This window comes from Pongo pygmaeus, chromosome 16, assembly GCF_028885625.2.
Source record: "Pongo pygmaeus isolate AG05252 chromosome 16, NHGRI_mPonPyg2-v2.0_pri, whole genome shotgun sequence".
In the NCBI taxonomy this organism is placed as follows: domain Eukaryota; kingdom Metazoa; phylum Chordata; class Mammalia; order Primates; family Hominidae; genus Pongo; species Pongo pygmaeus.
The window spans coordinates 32,950,641-32,968,021 of record NC_072389.2 but is presented as its reverse complement, the minus strand read 5'-3'; the positions used below and the strand labels follow the sequence as shown (position 1 = coordinate 32,968,021).

The 17,381-nt window shown below is 42.7% G+C and overlaps 1 protein-coding gene across 5 annotated transcripts in view; it reads right to left on the bottom strand.

Annotated features, from left to right (window-relative positions):
• Nucleotides 1–17,381, bottom strand: part of LOC129013819 (E3 ubiquitin-protein ligase HERC2-like) — a 33,587-nt gene that overhangs the window by 5,697 nt on the left and 10,509 nt on the right. For 2 of the 5 annotated variants that reach the window (XR_008494083.2, XM_054450534.2), the window contains exons 4-6: nucleotides 7,619–7,680; nucleotides 3,695–3,795; nucleotides 1,688–1,797 (exon numbers count right to left, since the gene is read on the bottom strand). Coding sequence is in view for 2 of the 5 variants with exons in the window: in XM_054450534.2 (XP_054306509.1) it covers nucleotides 1,688–1,797; nucleotides 3,695–3,795; nucleotides 7,619–7,680 (273 nt within the window). In the remaining 3 variants the exon portion in view is untranslated. Of the gene's footprint in view, nucleotides 1–603; nucleotides 1,166–1,687; nucleotides 1,798–3,076; nucleotides 3,796–7,618; nucleotides 7,832–17,381 lie in introns of those variants that run through there. The other 3 variants (XM_063652499.1, XR_010123923.1, XR_010123922.1) reach the window with 3 other exon arrangements.

Sequence of the window (17,381 nt, the reverse complement as noted above, 5' to 3'; positions counted from 1 at the left end):
GAAATGGTGGGAAAAATTAAAGTAACACAATTAGCCTTTAATTACTCTTTGTATTTTGGTATTGACTCATTTGACCCATCAAATGACAATGCTGATAATACAGTTATACTATACAGCTATATATTTATGCAGCATATAAACTCACTGTACAAATGTCTAAATTTGCGGTACACATGTACACAACATTGACTGTGCATGTATACATTTATGATACCACAGGTAAGTTGAATCCACAGATTACTAACAACCAAACCACCCTACAGGCCTAGGACCCCCGGAGAAAGGCAGAACCACCTCCGGGGGAACCTAGCACAGCATCTCAAGCTGGCCTTGAAATCTAAAACCAAAAACTTTATTTCAATCTAAACGTTGCCCACTCTGGAGAACACCTACTTTCATTTGCAAATTAAATCATAGTTCTAATTCTTCTAAAGGCAGAAGAGCCCTATTATCATTAAAGACTGCAAATAATAGAAAAACCAAAGCATGATATTGGAATGCCTAAGACTTTCCCAAAAAGACCGGCAAAATCCAACTTGTACTTGACCTGTAAAGACCAGCAGTCCTGGAGGTTTACGCCCAGGGCCCCACACGCCTGCTCCTCCCCCAGCTCGGTGTCCACACCTGTTAAGTGGGGAGCTGGTACTAAACAGAGCGACAGCTCAGGTGACATGCCCTGCACAGAGCCCAGTACATAGGAAGGGCCAACAAAGCAGGCCACTATTTTCATTGTTCTTTTCTGGTATTGATTTAAAAGTGCACGTTTCAAGCTTGGTTCTCTGCTGACAAGGAAGTCAGTGTTCACTGATCCGAGTCTTCTCCACAAACAAGTGGCCTCTCACACCTGTCTCATCTGACTTGATGCTGTTACCACCAAACACACACACGCCAGAGAAAAATACTGCCGTGGACACGCACGCTGGTCTTGCTTAAAAAATAACTAGACTCGAGTGCCACCTACACACAAAGTTCCATCATGACACTCATGTGCATGTCGCCCTCGGAGTGGGGTGTATCCTTCCTGCAAATGATGCTCTGGAACCTTTGCAGCAAGGGCAAAAGTGGGGCACTGGTGCCCTGGGCGGTGGAACGCTCATTTTCCATCTCCTGGGCCCCGCTGTCCCACAGCTGAAGCAACAACAGGATGGCAGACAACATTGGGAGGCTAAAGGAGAAAAGATATTTATTCCTAGTAAAAAGAGATTAACTTTTTTTTCATGGTTGATCAAAAATAAAAGCAAACAGCTAGATAGAAGTGAAGAAATACTTGGGATATGAAAGGAAACGAAAGTAAAGCCGTGGTAATTAAATCACTGAATTGACACCAAGATTTTAGCACAAGTCATCGCCTTCTGCTGATAGGAAAGACCAGTTAAGAAGCTCAAAGAGCATGTTTACATGAAAGATCTAGGATCTTAAATTCATGGAATAAAAATAATTAAATGAGGAAAACTGAAAGAAAAACAAAACAACAACAACAAAAAAACAATTCCCAGTCTAGAAAACTAAGCATAAAAAAGGAAGTGAAGAAAAGGAAAAGAGAGAGCGAGCTCTGGGACATGGTTCTCTGTACAGAGCACCACATCTGCTGCAGTCACAAACGATTCAGTGAAACACACACAATGCAACAGGTATTTGGATACAGAGCCGCTTCCCCAAAGCGTTCCCAGTCTGCAGCAGCCCTCACCTCAGCGTCCCTCTCTGCACAGCCAGCTCCAGCAGGATGGCCAGGGCCAAGTGCTGGTCCTGCAGGTGGATGCTTCTGGCCCTTTGGTGCCTGGCGTTCCGTGAACATCCCTGAAATGAACAGTAGATGCAGGAACAAAGCGACCTCCAGAAAGACAGCATGCTTACAATCACACTAACACGTTTACTACACGCTCCCTCCCAAGGAAGGATGTATTTTTAATATTTAGAATCAAGTTTCTGAGACTTGCTACTGAAATTTATTCATAGATTTTAAAAACAATCAGCTTACAGAAATATATTTTATTTAAATTATTCATTCAGATACTATATTATAGTAGATGACATACTCCAAATTTGTGAAGCATAAAATAATTTATCTCATTATCAAAAACATGAGTAGAAGAATATCTAGCTATCTTTTCCAGTTTCAATGACTTGTAAGACTATAACAGTATCAACATTCTCCTACGGAATTAGAGAACCAATCTCCAAAACCACCTGATAATCTGGAGGCAAAATGTCTACACTAATCTTTATCTCTGATCAATGAAATATTTTTAACTTTTCTGTGTTACTCAATAATAAATTTTTTAAAATTCTATCCCAAGACTGCAGAGAAGGGATCTTATGGCATCAATATTACAGCTGAATTTGTGAAATCAACTCCAAGCCTATCTTCAGGGCCTCCAGCATTAAAACTCTGTGGTGATGCCTTCGCCAGCAGGCTCAGGAAGTGGACTCAGAGCCGGGGACGCAAACGCCAAAGGCCTCCTGCCGGATGGAAGAAGGCACAGTGCTGACCTCTGCAAGGAGAGTGAGGAGTGGCCTCACTTTTCCTCTGCATCTGTCCTTCCTGTTGAATTTTATATTTTCTTTAAATTTAAAAACCTTAACAAAAATGCGTAGCATCTAAAACCAGAGTTCATGTTTTTCTTACACACAAATGATTCCTATTCAAAATTTTTTACACTAAAAAGACCAGCTACAGGACTAAACTATTTGATCTTGAGTAGTTGTTTACTCCTACATTATCTATAAGACTTCAAACCAAGCACCACTCTGCACTCAGGACAGCAGCTCCTAATCACAGACAGATACACAATGTAAGTGCTCAACCCTCCACGAATGACTGATGGCCAAATCTCTAAGCATCCTCCCTCATCCATCTCATTTAGTATCACAGCTTCCTGGGTCTAGTCAGAGTATCATATATCAAATCTCCTGAAAAGCTGAGAACCCAGACCCGGAATCACAGCGCCGAGAGCCCGCTGAAAACAGGTGAGAAACCAACCTACTACGCTTCTTAGCTCTAAAGAGAGGGTGGTGAGAAGCAGCCTCAAGCAGGCCAGGTGTCTGCATGCAGAAGGCAAGAAAGGAAAGAACTCACCCTGTTACGACAGACCTGAGGAACCTGGTCACTCTCTCCACCACCTCCAGCCACACAGAGGACATGGTGCTCTCGTCAAAGAGCGAGGCCTCGGGAAGTGCTCATCGGGCATCCAGGGACTCCTGCAACAGCTCACTGCAGAGGTCCGCATCCTCGCCTGGGCGCACACTTGTCAGAGGAGCCTGCCTACTCCCCTCACTCTCCTGCTGGGCTTCCCACCCCTCAGCGAGAGATGATGCCACTGTCACCTTTCCAATCCCTCACTCAACAGGCCAAAATCTAGCGCAGCTGTTTCAGTCAACTCTGTATTTCACGGCTGTCACATAAGCAATACACTAACTTCTTGTTCTTCTAGAATTAAGTCTGTACTTCTAGAATTAAGTCTGTGGTAGTGGTTGACGTGGGGGTGGGGGTGCATGCACTCTGTTTTTTTTTTTTTTTTTTAAAGCACAGATGGAAAAGCCAGCCTCTGCAGCCTCTCATCTCACAAGCAAGGAAACTGAGGCACAGAGAGCACATGGGATCAGCTGAAGGGCACACGGTGGCTGAACCGAGCTCGAAACCCAGTCTGTTGATGTGTTAGGGAAGCAGAACAATGCGCCACACCAGGGACCGTACCTGATCGCCAAGCCCTACGCGGGAAGGCAAAGGCAAAAGACAGCGCCGCTCGGGATCCCACTCTGGCGAGCCCCTCCACACCTTTGCTCACAGGCTGGGAACTGCAGACGACACACACGGAACATACAACCAGTCAGCAGCAGAGGGTGCAGATACTACATAAAATCAATACTGTGAAAGGGTGTGTACCAAAATCTGACCAATGGTTTTCTTCAAGTGACAGGATCACAAGTGGATTTTTAGTTTCATTGTTTAACAACTTTGATCAAATGTCTTTTGTAAAGGAAAAGTTTTCTCTTTAAGAGTCAAAGAAACGTATAAGGAATTTTAAATGTCTTGGGAAAATGCTCATGAAATGACCTCCCAAAGTGAGATTCTAGTGGGAGGAAGCAGACGATAAACAGATAAATACATAAACGGAGGGAGAATAAACCCCACATGGGAGACCAGGCCAGAGAGGAGCTGGAAGAAGAGCAGCAGAGCCGCACAGGGTAGCCTGGCTCGCCCCAGCTCCGGCGTCCTCCACTCGGGGACTGCTCCTGGCCGCGGGTGAAGCCCTGCATGCTTGACCCACCCCATGGGGAGTCGCCCTCTTCTGAGGGTGGTGCTCATCACCCTCCTGTGTGTTTTTAAGCTCTTCACTACTTGTGTATGTTAACTTCACAAGTCACAGTTTCCTTCCGCATGTAGTAAAAGGTTATGCAAATGGTACACCACAAAAGCCATCCTGTACAAGAGAGAAAAGGCTAGAATACAAAAATGCATAATCTCAATTCAATCATGCATAGAAAGTAATTTTATTTTATACTTTATACTATATCATATTTCTAATATATATATATTACAGTATTGCTACTATAGACTATATTCTCCAAATTTACTAAAATTTGCTTTCATGATCAGGGGATATGCTATAAAAACATGTGATATGGAGTTCAAGACCAGCCTGGCCAACAGGACGAAACCCTGTCTCCACTAAAAATACAAAATGAGCCGGGCATGGTGGCACATGCCTGTAATCCCAGCTACTTGGAGGCTGAGGCAGGCGAATCGCTTGAACCTGGGAGGCGGAGGCTGCAGTGAGCCAAGATCGCACCACTGCACTCCAGCCTGGGAGGCAGAGCAAGACTCCATCTCAAAAAAAAAACAAAAAAACAAAAAAACAAAACAACAAACAGGGATGTTATGGAAGGATCTCCCCAAGATACAATGTGTAATAAAAATGGCAAAGAAGAACACGGCTGGCCGGGGCAACGGTACACACTTATCCACAAGTGCCTGAATAATGCACCGGGAGCTCAGAGAAGAAACACAAGAACCTCTGAGAAGGGCACTGGGTACCTGGAAGATGGAAATCTTTGCTCCTGAATCCTAAATGAGAAATATGAACATGACAAGACACAGACATGTAACAGGACACACAGTCCTTACAAGAGAAAGCACATGGGCCAAGTGTGGTCAGAGGAGGTGGGTGAGTCACTTTAGGTCAGGAGTTTGAGACCAGCTTGGCCAGCATGACAAAACCCCGTCTCTACTAAAAATATAAAAATTAGTCAGGTGTCGTGGTGCATGCCTGTAGTCCCAGCTACTTGGGAGGCTGTGGCAGAATTCCTTGAACCCGGGAGGTGGAGGTTGCAGTGAGCCAAGATCGCGCCACTGCACCCCAGCCTGGCCTGGGTGACAAAGCGAGACTCTGTCTCCAAAAAAAAAAAAAAAAAAAAAAAAAAAAAACAACTACTCAGCAATAATGATACATGCAACAATCTCCTTGGGAAAATGTCAAGGGGATTATGCTAAGTGAAAAAAGTCAATCTTGCTTGAGGCCAGGAGTTCAAGACAAGCCTGGGAAACACAAGACCCCAGTCTCTACAAATACAAAATGAGCTGGGTGTGGTGTCATGCATCTGAGGTCCCAGCTACTCAGGAAGCTGAAATGAGAGGACTGCTTGAGCCCAGGAGTCTGAGGCTGCAGTGAGCTATGATTATATCATGGCACTCCAGCTTGGGCATCAGGGTGAGACCCTGTCTCCCAAAATTACAGTAATAACAATAAAAAAAAATTAAAAAGCCAATATCAAAAAATCACATAATAGACACAAAGAACAGATGAGTGGTTGCCAGGAGGTAGGGTGGGGAGAGAAGGCGTGAATGTGGGTATAAAGGGCCCTTGTCCATGTACCCTGATTGCAGTGGAGGTCTCAGAAAATCCACACATTAAAAAACTGCAAAGAAATACACATACAATTGAGAGCATGTAAAACTGGGAAAACCTGAATAAGACAGGCAGACTATCAAAGTAAACACCCTAGTTCTGATGACTGTGTCACAGTTTGCAACTAGCTACCATTGAAGGCAATGGGGCGAACAGTAAAAGAATCTCTATACTATTTCTTACAACTGTATGTGAATCCACAATTATCTCAAAAAAAGGCTTTTTTTAAATTTTAGGAATTCTTCCAATTAATGAAAGCTATATTCCAATTAATCCACCAACCCTATGTCATCACAAAGCAAACAGCGCAGAGAAAAATCAGCTGGGCTCTCAGCCATTTCTGCAGCTGAGGGAATTCAGTTTGATTTGACAAACACACAACACTGCTTGGACAATCTTAGCACCCACCGCGCACCTGTACTGAACACTCTGATTCATGACCATCACAGGCAGTCCGGAAGGAAGGAAAGAACCATGGCACTCCTATTACCAAATGGGTAGGAATCTCATCTGTCTCTTGGTTTAATTTACTCTAAAACTATTTTCAAAAATACAACACGTACAGTTGTCCCTTGGTATCTGCAGGGGTTTGCTACCAGGCCTGCCCCACCCCTGGCTCCATACCAAAACCCTAGGATGCTCAAGACCCTGATAGAAAATGCTGTAATATTTGCATACAACCTGTGCACATCCTCCCGTATAATTTAAATCATCTCAGCCAGGCACAGTGGCTCACACCTATAATCCCAACACTTTGGGATGTCGAGGCGGGAGGGTCACTTGAGCCCAGGGGTTCAAGACCAGCCCAGGCAACATGGCAATACCCCATCTATACAAATTAAAAGAAAAAAAAATTTGGCCAGGTGTGGTGGCTCGTGCTCATAATCCCAGCACTCTGGGAGGCCAAGGCAGGCAGCTCACTCGAGGCCAGGAGTTAGAGGCCAGCCTGAGCAACAGAGTGAGACACCGGCTCTACAAAAAATACAAAAATTAGCCAGGCATTGTGGCACATGCCTGCAGTCCCAGCTACTCAGGTGGCTGAGGCAGGAGGATCACTAGAGACCCAGAGTTCAAGGTTAGAATGAGCTATGATTACACCATTGCACCCCAGCCTGGGTGACAGTGCAAGACGTTGCTTCTCAAAAAAAAAAAAAAGAAAGAAAAAATTTTAATTGAATAAATAATGACAGAGATTACATAGTATGGTCTGTTACTACATGAGCAAATTGGCAAATTCATTCTCCAGATTACATAAAACATACAAAAAGGGAAAGCAAGAATAAATTTCAGAAGGTGAAGACAGACACTATATTGAAAATCTTAATTAAACTTTCTGAAACAAAACAGTCTGAATTTTATATTTAACTGGCATTAGGATTCTTTTTTTTTTTTCTTTTTGAGACGGAGTCTCACTCTGTCGCCCAGGCTGGAGTGTGGTGACACGACCTCAGCTCACTGCAAGCTCCGCCTCCTGGGTTCACGCCATTCTCCTGCCTCAGCCTCCCAAGTAACTGGGACTTACAGGCGCCTGCCACCATGCCTGGCTAATTTTTTTTGTATTTTTAGTAGAGACAGGGTTTCACCGTGTTAACCAGGATGGTCTCGATCTCCTGACCTCGTGATCCGCCCGCCTCGGCCTCGCAAAGTGCTGGGATTACAGGCGTGAGCCACCACGCCCGGCCCATTAGGATTCTTTCTTCGCTTTATATTACCTTTTTTTGTCCACAGGAGGCAGAGAAATGCCGCTGCTTTTCCAGTTAACTTTGACATTCTCCTGAAAAATGGTTCAAGGCAATGAAACAGTGCTCCAAGATTACCAGCCTCTGCTTGAGTCACAGGGCTGAGAGTGGTGGTGGCTGACTGGATGGCCAGGGCCTGCTGCTCTTTAACCAGCACAGAAAGACACTCCTTCAGTTCATTCACATCTAGAAAACAAGACAAGATAACATCTCACCTATGGACAATGTGGCCACAGTTTGTTGTAATGTTGAGAAAATGGATGGTGACAACAGGTACTACTCAAAGGCATGATATGTGGCAACAACGGTTTTAACCACTTTACACATACGAATTCAGGCAACCCTCACACCCAGCACTGTCAAGCAGTGTTGTCCATCCATTTTATGGATGAAGAAACTGAGGCACCAAGTGGTTAAGCAACTTCTCCGAGGCCACACAGAGGAGTACGGCACATGACAGAGACTCTGAACCACCATGGCATACTGCCTCTCTGAAAACATCATACAAAAGTTGGCCGGGACAGTGGCTCACGCCTGTAATCGCAACACTTTGGGAGGCCAAGGCGGGTGGATCACTTCACGTCGGGAGTTCGAGACCAGCCTGGCCAACATGGCAAAACCCCTTCTCTGCTAAAAAAAAATACAAAAATTAGCTGGGTGTGGTGGTGCGCGCCTAGAATTCTAGCTACTCAGGACGCTGAGGCACAAGAATCGCTTGAACCCAGGAGGCGGAAGGTTGCAGCGAGCTGAGCTTGTGCTGCTACACTCTAGCCTGGGTGACAGAATGAGACTCTGTCTCCCAAAAAAAAAAAAAGTTACTAACACAGAACTCTGAAGTCAATATCAATCAATATTTATCAGCAGCGCATCTCCTAAACAGAGAAAAACACTAGCCATTATTTTTATGTTGCAAAACCAAATTCAAAATAAAAACGATGTCTTGATAAAATTACCCAGCACGCATGACTCATGAAACACATTTATGGACATATTTTAGAGGAAGATAAAGTAACTAGTTAGAATACACATTCCAACTAGTAAGTGATATTTCATTATATTATTCTCTCTACTTCTGTGTATCTTTGAAAATTTCCATACTAAGAAGTGTTTTATAAGTAGCTAGAAGGCAATCACATGAGTGAAAATAATTCAAATGATTCTGGTCTTTCGATTAAGCATGCGTCTACCTGAGTACAGATCATTATAGGGGAATTTTAAGTTACCTCCCACCAATCCCCTACAACAGCACAGTTCCCAGTGGCAGGGTGAGAGCTGGGCTCTTCTGGGCCTGCCTGTCTGCTGCTTACTAGCCTGGAGGCCAGCAGTCACCAGCCTCACAGCCCTGGATCCTGACAGGTAATAGCAACACCCCTACTGACTGCCTCCCCTTGGGCAGAAGACATCAGTTTTCCGGCTACCCATTACCTGGATATGCTCTCCACTGGACGGGAGGGACCTTAGAAGGCAGGAGAGGGACACATCTTACCACTCCCTGGAAAGGCACAGGGTGATGCACACTGTGCCCAGCACCGGCAGTAGGATGTGAGACCTGGAGCTTTGCAGCTAAGAGCTAATAGTTATTTAAAACGACATGAAGAATACTGAATTGCACACTGGGCTCAAGATGGAGAAGTGAAAGACTGACAGGTAAAGCAGTGCCCCTGCCCTTCTCAGGGCATCCCCACTGAGCCACCCTTCAGGCAAGGAGGCTGGCCCAGCACTTTAAGGGTTAAGCCCTTCCTGAAGAGTCACTGCATTTTCCACTTTTAAATAATACATCTCCCTTCTGCTTGGCTGCAGAGCCCAGAAACAACCCCAAAGCTCCAAGAGGGCAGTTCTGCCCTTGAGCACCCACGTGCCCTTCTCCCTGACACCCTCCTGCTTATTCCATCGCAATCCTGACTGCCCAGTCCATCACTCATGTACACTCTGAAACAGTGGGTGAGAAAATACACAAACCATGGACACCACTGGGGAGTCAGAACTCCTACCCCTGCCTCACAGTAACCAGGGGCCTCTAGGCAAAGTGGGAAGCCTGGACTTCGTCTGAAGCTGCCAGTGATGAGCTGAAGCACACACCCTATCCCTGCCAGAGCAGGGTCACAGAAAGGTTTAACCACTTACACAGAAGATTTAAGTAACACCTAGAGTCGCCTAACAACATGTTCTATTGAGAAAGTCACTCATGATACCAAGAACCAGGAAGATCTAAAACCAAATTTTAAACAACAATTATAGAAATACCACAATGAAAGATGTGGGAATAATGTGGCCAATAATTAAAAGCAGTCATGATAAAAAGGCTTCAACAAGCAATTACAAACACATGTGAAATAAATGAAAAAATAGAAAGCCTAAGACAAGAAAAGGAAGACAAAAAAAAGAAACCAAATAGGAAGTTTAGAACTGAAAAATACCAATAACCAAAATAAAAAGCTCAGTGAATGGACACAGCAGTAGAGTGGAGGAAAAAGGGCAAAGAATCAGTGATGTAAAAGATAGAAGTTACCCAATGTGAATAACACAGAAGAAATACACGCCCCTAAGGTGGGGCATGGTGGCTCATAGCTGTAATCCCAGCACTTAGGGAGGCCGAGGCAGGCGGATCACAAGGTCAGGAGTTTGAGACCAGCCTGGTCAACATGGTGAAACCCCATCTCTAATAAAAATACAAAAATTAGCTGGCCATGGTGGTGGGCACCTGTAATCCCAACTAGTCGAGAGGCTGAGACAGGAGAATCATTTGAACTCGGGAGGCGGCGGTTACAGTGAGCCGAGATGGTGCCATTGCACTCCAGCCTGGAAAACAGGGAGAGATTCTGTCTCAAAAAAAAAAAGAAAAGAAAAGAAAGAAGTACATGCCCCCGCGGAGGGGGGGAGAAAAAAACAGTCTCAGGGACCTATGGGACTATGGGACTATAACAACTCCAGTCACTGAACTCACAAAGGGACAGGAGAAAGAAGGTGAGGTTGACCGGGAGGCGGAGCTTACAGTGAGCCGAGATTGCACCACTGCACTCCAGCCTGGGAGACACAGCAAGACTCTATCTCAAAAAAAAAAAAAAAAAAAAGAAAAGAAGTTGGGGTTCAAACTGTACTCTAAGAAGTGATGGCTTAAAAGTTCCCAAATTTGGCAAGAGACATAAACCTATAGATCTAAGGTAAGCAAACCCTAAACAGGATGAACCCAAAGAAATCCAAACTAAGACATATCTTAACCAAACTCCAAAAAACAAAAGACAAAGAAAACATTTCAAAGGCCACTAAAGAAAAACTGTACCTTAACTATTGTGGATTAACAAGTCAAATGGCAGCAAATTTCTCATCAGAAACCATGGAGGCCAGCTGAAAGTACAAAATATTTTTCAAATGATGAAAAGAACCATTAACCCAGAATTCTTATATCCACCAAAAATGTCCTTCGGGAATGAAAAGGAAAGCAAAACATTCTCAGAGGAAGTAAAACAGAATTTGTCACCAGAAGACCCACACCAAAAGAAAGGCTAATGGAAGTTCTCTAAGCAGAATAGCAACCATAAAAGAAGAAAACCCTGGAACTTCCGGAAGAAGGAAATGACAAGCACACCAATGCATAAATACAACAGACTTTTCCCTCACCTCCTGACTTTGCTAAATTATGTCTGAAGGTTCAACCAAAAATTATAACATTGCCATATGTGGTTATAAATGTAAGCAAATGAAATATTTAAGGCAAGTATATTATGAACAGGAGAACATAAAGGAACGTCAGGGGAGGTAGTTTCTATATCTCTGAAACTAGTAATGACAACGCCGGGTACAATCTAATAAGTGTTCATACATACACAGGCTGAGTGTCCCTTACAAAACGCTCAGGAGCACAAGTGCTGCACATTTCAGATTTTTATCAGATTTAGGAATATTTGCATATAAATAATGAGATATTTTGGGGATAGGACCCAAGTCGAAATACATTCATTTATGTTTTATATATACCTTATACACAGAGCCTGAAGGTAATTTTATATAGTATTCTTAATAATTTTGTGCATGAAACAAAATTCATGCTAAGTACTTATGAATGGAATTTTCTACTTGGGGGCATCATGCTGGGGTGCCCAAAAAGTTTCGAATTTTGGGGCATTTCCGATTTTGGATTTTGGGTTTAGAGATGCTCAATTCGTATGTAATATATTACCTAGAAAAACCACTAAAAAAGCTATACAAAAAGATACACTCTAAAACACTACAGAGAAATCAAAATAAAATGCTAAAAATGGTCAAGTAAACCACAGAGGGCCAGGAAGAACCAAACCAAAAAAATGAAAAACAGAAGAAATAGAAAATACAAAATAAAATGGCAGTGTTAAGCCTCAATTTAACAATAATGACATTAAATGTAAAGTCTAAATACATTAAAAGACACTGGGAGAGTAGGCTAGAAAACATGATCCAACTACATGTTGTCCATAAGAAAGTGACTTCAAATAGGCAAACTGAAAATAGAAGCATAGAAAAAGAAAGATCATGCAAACATTACTGAAAGGACAGCAGAAGATGGCTACATTAATATCAAATAAAGTAAACTTCAGAGCAAAGATAATTACCAAGAAGGCTGGGCACAGTGGCGCACACCTGTAATCCTAGCACTTTGGGAGGCCAAGGTGGGTGGATCACCTGAGCTCAAGAGTTTGAGACCAGCCTGGCCAACATGGCAAAACCCCATCTCTACTAAAAATACAAAAATCAGCTGGGCGTGATGGCGGGCCCCTATAATCCCAGCTACTCAGGAGGCTGAGGCAGGAGAATCACTTGAACCTGGTGGGTTTGGAGGCTGATGAGCTGAGATCATGCCACTTCAGTCCTGCCCAGGCAAAAGGAGCGAAACTCTGTCTCAAGAAAAAAAAAAAAAAAAAAAAAAAAAAGATAATTACCAGGAACAGACGGCAACATTACAAAATGAGAACTTGGTCAATACACCATTAAGATGCAGCAATTTGAAACCAAAAACAATGAACAGAACTGAAAGGAGAAAAAAACATCTATACTTTTATAGTTGGAGACCTCAAAATCTCTTTCTACAGCTAATAAAATTAGGAGACAGAAAGGCTGCCAGGATATAGACCTCAACATCACCATCAATCAACTAGATCCAATCAAAATTTATAGAACACTCCAGCCAATAACAGCAGAATACATAATCTGTTCAAGTATCCACAAAACAAATAATAAGTTAGAACATATTCTGAGGCATAAAACAAACCTATCAAATTTTTTGAAATTAAAATCACACAGCATATGTTCCCTCAAACAATGGAAACAAATTAGAAGTCAACAAGAGAACAATTACAGGAAAATTGCCTAACTCTCAGAAACTTAACAATAAACATCTAAATAACCCATGGATCAAAGAGGAAGTCTCAAGGGAAATTTTAAAATATATTCTGAACTGAGAGAAAATGCAAGCACAATACATCAAAATGTATGGGAAAGAGCTACAGTGGGTGATGAGAGAGAAATTTACAGCACTAAATGAATGGTACGTTAGAAACTTGGAAACAAATCAGTAATATAAGTGCCTACCTTGTCAACCTAAAAGAAAAAAAAATAGCAAAATAAACCCAAAAGTAAGCAGAAAAGATCAACAAAACTGACACACCTCTCTCAGCAATACTGACCAAAAAAAAAAAAAAAAAGAACAGACATAAATTACCAAAATTAGTGATGTCACAGACTCTAAAGATATCAAAAAAGAGAATTAGGAATTACAGGAATTACTAGGAACAACTCTACACACATAAATTTGACAACTTGGGCAAAATGGACTTATTCCTCAAATAATACAAATTACTACAACTCACCAAATATAAAATAGATCATCTGAATAGCCCTACCACTATCAAGAAAACTGAATTCATAATCCTAAGAATCCCGAAAAAAAAGAAATTACCAGACCCAAATGAATTCACTGGATAATTCCATCCAACATTAAAAAAGAATTAACACGACTCAAAACAATCTCTTCTGGAAACTAGAAGAGGAAAAACTTCCCAATTCATTTTAAGAAGCTAATATTAGCATGATATCGAACCTACAGACAGTACCAACTACAGGACAATATACTTCATATACACAGACACAAAAATATTCAGTGAATTATTAGCAAGTAGAATTAAACAATATATAAAAAGAATTACACATCATCGCCAAGTAGTTTCATTGCAGGAATGCAAAGCCAGTTCAACAGTCAAAAATCAATGTACCCACCCTATTAATAGGCTAAAGAACAAAAATTGCATGATTACAAATCAATTGATTTAGAAAAAGCAAATGACAGGCCGGGCACAGTGGCTCACGCCTGTAATCCCAGCACTCTGCAAGGCTGAGGTGGGCGAATCACAAGGTCAGGAGATCGAGACCTTCCTGGCTAATATGGTGAAACCCCGTCTCTACTAAAAATACAAAAAATTAGCAGGGCGTGGTGGCGGGCGCCTGTAATCCCAGCTACAGGAGGCTGAGGCAGAAGAATGGCGTGAACCCGGGAGGCGGAGCTTGCAGTGAGCCAAGATCGCGCCACTGGACTCCAGCCTGGGCGACAGAGCAAGACTCCGTCTCAAAAAAAAAAAAAAAAAGAAAAAGAAAATGACAAAACTCAATACTCATGCATAAAAATTCTCAAAAAACAGTAACAAATGGGAACTTCATCACTTTGATAAGCAGCATTTACAAAACCTTAAGCTAAAACCTATGCTAACAACGTCAGAAAGGGTCCTCCTAGACCTACTTTACACAGCAGAGAGAATTATTAAGAATGATTTAGATAGTCACTAAGAGTTTACTCTCCTAAGAGATTACAACACCAAATGGCCAACAAGCCCTTTTCGTTAGACAAAAAGAAAAGCTGTGATCTGTTAACACTCCCAGAAGGCTCACTATGAAACGTACACTTCTGAACTCCTGCTGAAGGCCTACATGCGGCAATGTTGAGAAGCAAGTGTCCAGAGGTCTCCTTGGAAACACTGCAAAAAAAAATGTGAGGGACTGATGGATGAACAGAGGGATGAAAAGGTGGAGAGAGCACTGATAAAGCATGTGGGATGATGCTAGCGGCACAGTCTTAGGTGGTGAATATGTGGGTGCGCACTGTAAAATTCTTTAAACTTTTCAGTATAATTTTTTTCATAATAAAATGTTGGAAAAAATAAACCTGTGAAAAAGGAAGCTTTAGTCAAACGTATCTAAGCAAAAGAAAAAACAAGTTCTAAATTCCTATGGCTCAAATTAATGTGTTTTTCTTTTTAGGTTGAGATGCAAAAGCAAAAAAGAAAAACAGGAATGAAAGGAATAGGAGCTATTCTAAAAGCGACAAATTCCACCTGCAGTTTGACTAAAGATGACGTGGCTGAAGAACATGCTTTGAATCCAAGCCCCTTCAAGGCTGCCAGGTAGAGAGTCGGTTCTGCGAAAGCTCCATATCTGTGAGCAAGCAGAGCTTCCAAGTAAACCCTCTTCATTAAAGCCACCCTGAGTCAACAAGCCGGGCTTTAATCTGAGCGAGAAAGGTATACTTCGTGGCTACTTACCCACCTATAACTGTAGGTACTTTGATACCTAGGTGAAGGGAAAGAAGGAGAAAGGCAAAACAACAGATTTTAAAAATCACAACAAATGTTTATCAAACAGTATGTGCCAGGCACTGACTTAGGAGCTTCAAGTGCATTATTTCATGTCATTTGCACAGCAACTCTCTGATAAGTATTCACTTATTTTATATATATTATATAATTTTAATTATTTACATTATATTATACTTATTCCTTTTTTCTTTTTTTTGAGACACAGTCTCGCTTTGTCACCCAAGCTGGAGTGCAGTGGCACGATCTCAGCTCACTACAAGCTCTGCCTCCCGGGTTCATGCCATTCTCCTGCCTCACCCTCCCGAGTAGCTGGGACTACAGGCACCCACCACCACACCCAGCTAATTTTTTTGTATTTTTAGTAGAGACAGGGTTTCACCGTGTTAGCCAGGATGGTCTCAATTTCCTGACCTCGTGATCCACCCGCCTCGCCCTCCCAAAGTGCTGGGATTACAGGCGTGAGCCACCGCACCTGGCCACTTACTCCTATTTTATACATGAGAGGCCCAAGGTGAGACAAAGTGATTTGTGTAGAGTCAGAGATAAAGCCAAAATTGATAACGAGACAGACTGAAAAAAACTTCTCTGCCAGCAGATCTAGAAATGATAAATGAAGATCTTCAAACTGAAGGAAAATGATACCAGAGGGCAACTGGGATATAAACAAAACCTTAAGGGCCCAAAATGATAAACATGTAGGTTAACATAAATACTTTTTTTTTGGCCGGTCGTGGTGGCTTTTGGGAGGCCAAAGCAGGTGGACCACCTGAAGTCAGGAGTTCGAAACCAGCCCGACCAACATGACGAAACCCTGTCTCTACTCAAAAATACAGAATTAGCCAGGCCGTGGTGTTCACTTGGACATATGACACAGCAACACAACCAACCAAGAACAGGTCAGAAGCAGGAAGCTGTGGTCAGAGCATTGCCCCACAGCTCAGGCAGCGTAATACCATTTGCAAGTGGAGAGTGACAAGTTAAAGATGTAACTGAAAATGCCAGAGATGATATATTTAAACCCAAGTGGTCTAAAGATTCCAAATAAAAAACAGAGGTTGTCAGGGCGAATAAAGAACCAAGACCTAATTATATGATACCTAAAAGAAATCCACTTTACATATACACAAAGGTTGAAAGTGAAAAAAGCTAAACCAGGCAAACACACTATGCAAACACCAAATCAGAAGAAAAGAGGGTAGTCAGACCAAGGTTACTTCACAACAAAGAATATCACCGGAGATAAAGGGGGTCAAATTTACGAAAATGACATAAAAATCCTAAAAGTGCATGCACCTGGCTGGGCGTGGTGACTCACGCCTGTAATCCCAGCACTTTGGGAGGCCGAGGCGTGCAGATCACGAGGTCAGGAGATTGAGACCGTCCTGGCTAACACGGCGAAACCCCGTCTCTACTAAAAATACAAAAAGATTAGCCAGGCGTGGTGGCGGGCACCTGTAGTCCCAGCTACTCGGGAGGCTGAGGCAGGAGAATGCCGTGAACCTGTGAGGCTGAGGTTGCAGTGAGCTGAGATCGCGCCACTGCACTCCAGCCTGGGGGACAGAGCAACACTCCGTCTCCAAAAAAAAGAAAAAAACTGCATGCACCTTATAACATAGTTTTCAAATACATGAAGCAAAAACTGCAGAGCTGAAAGAAAATAATCCATAATTAGCATGAGAGATTTCAATTCTCCTCAGAAGAGGAACTAAGCAGTGAAATTGCTCTTCATGCCTCCCCAGCACAATGGAGATACTCCAGGGAAATAAAGGCCAGTCACTGGGGCTCATCTCCCCAGAACGCTGAGATGCTGAGACTGGCTTCTCTGTAAATAAATGACTAGTATTTGCTAGGAAAAGAGTCCTTATCTATGAAATGTTTTTAGCAAGATGTGGTTAGTTGAGGATTGTGTTTGGTAAACATACCTAAAATCCATGGACTTATGGGACATGGCTCCCTGGAAAAGGTTCCCTAAGGTGTATAAACCATCTGACTACAAAATGGGAACACTGCACATCCTTAATGCTCCTTGTTCAGTGAGATGATGACACACCTCAGTGAGAGGGCGACACGCCTCAGTGAAAGGGCGACACACCTCAGTGAGGGGACAACACACCTGAGAG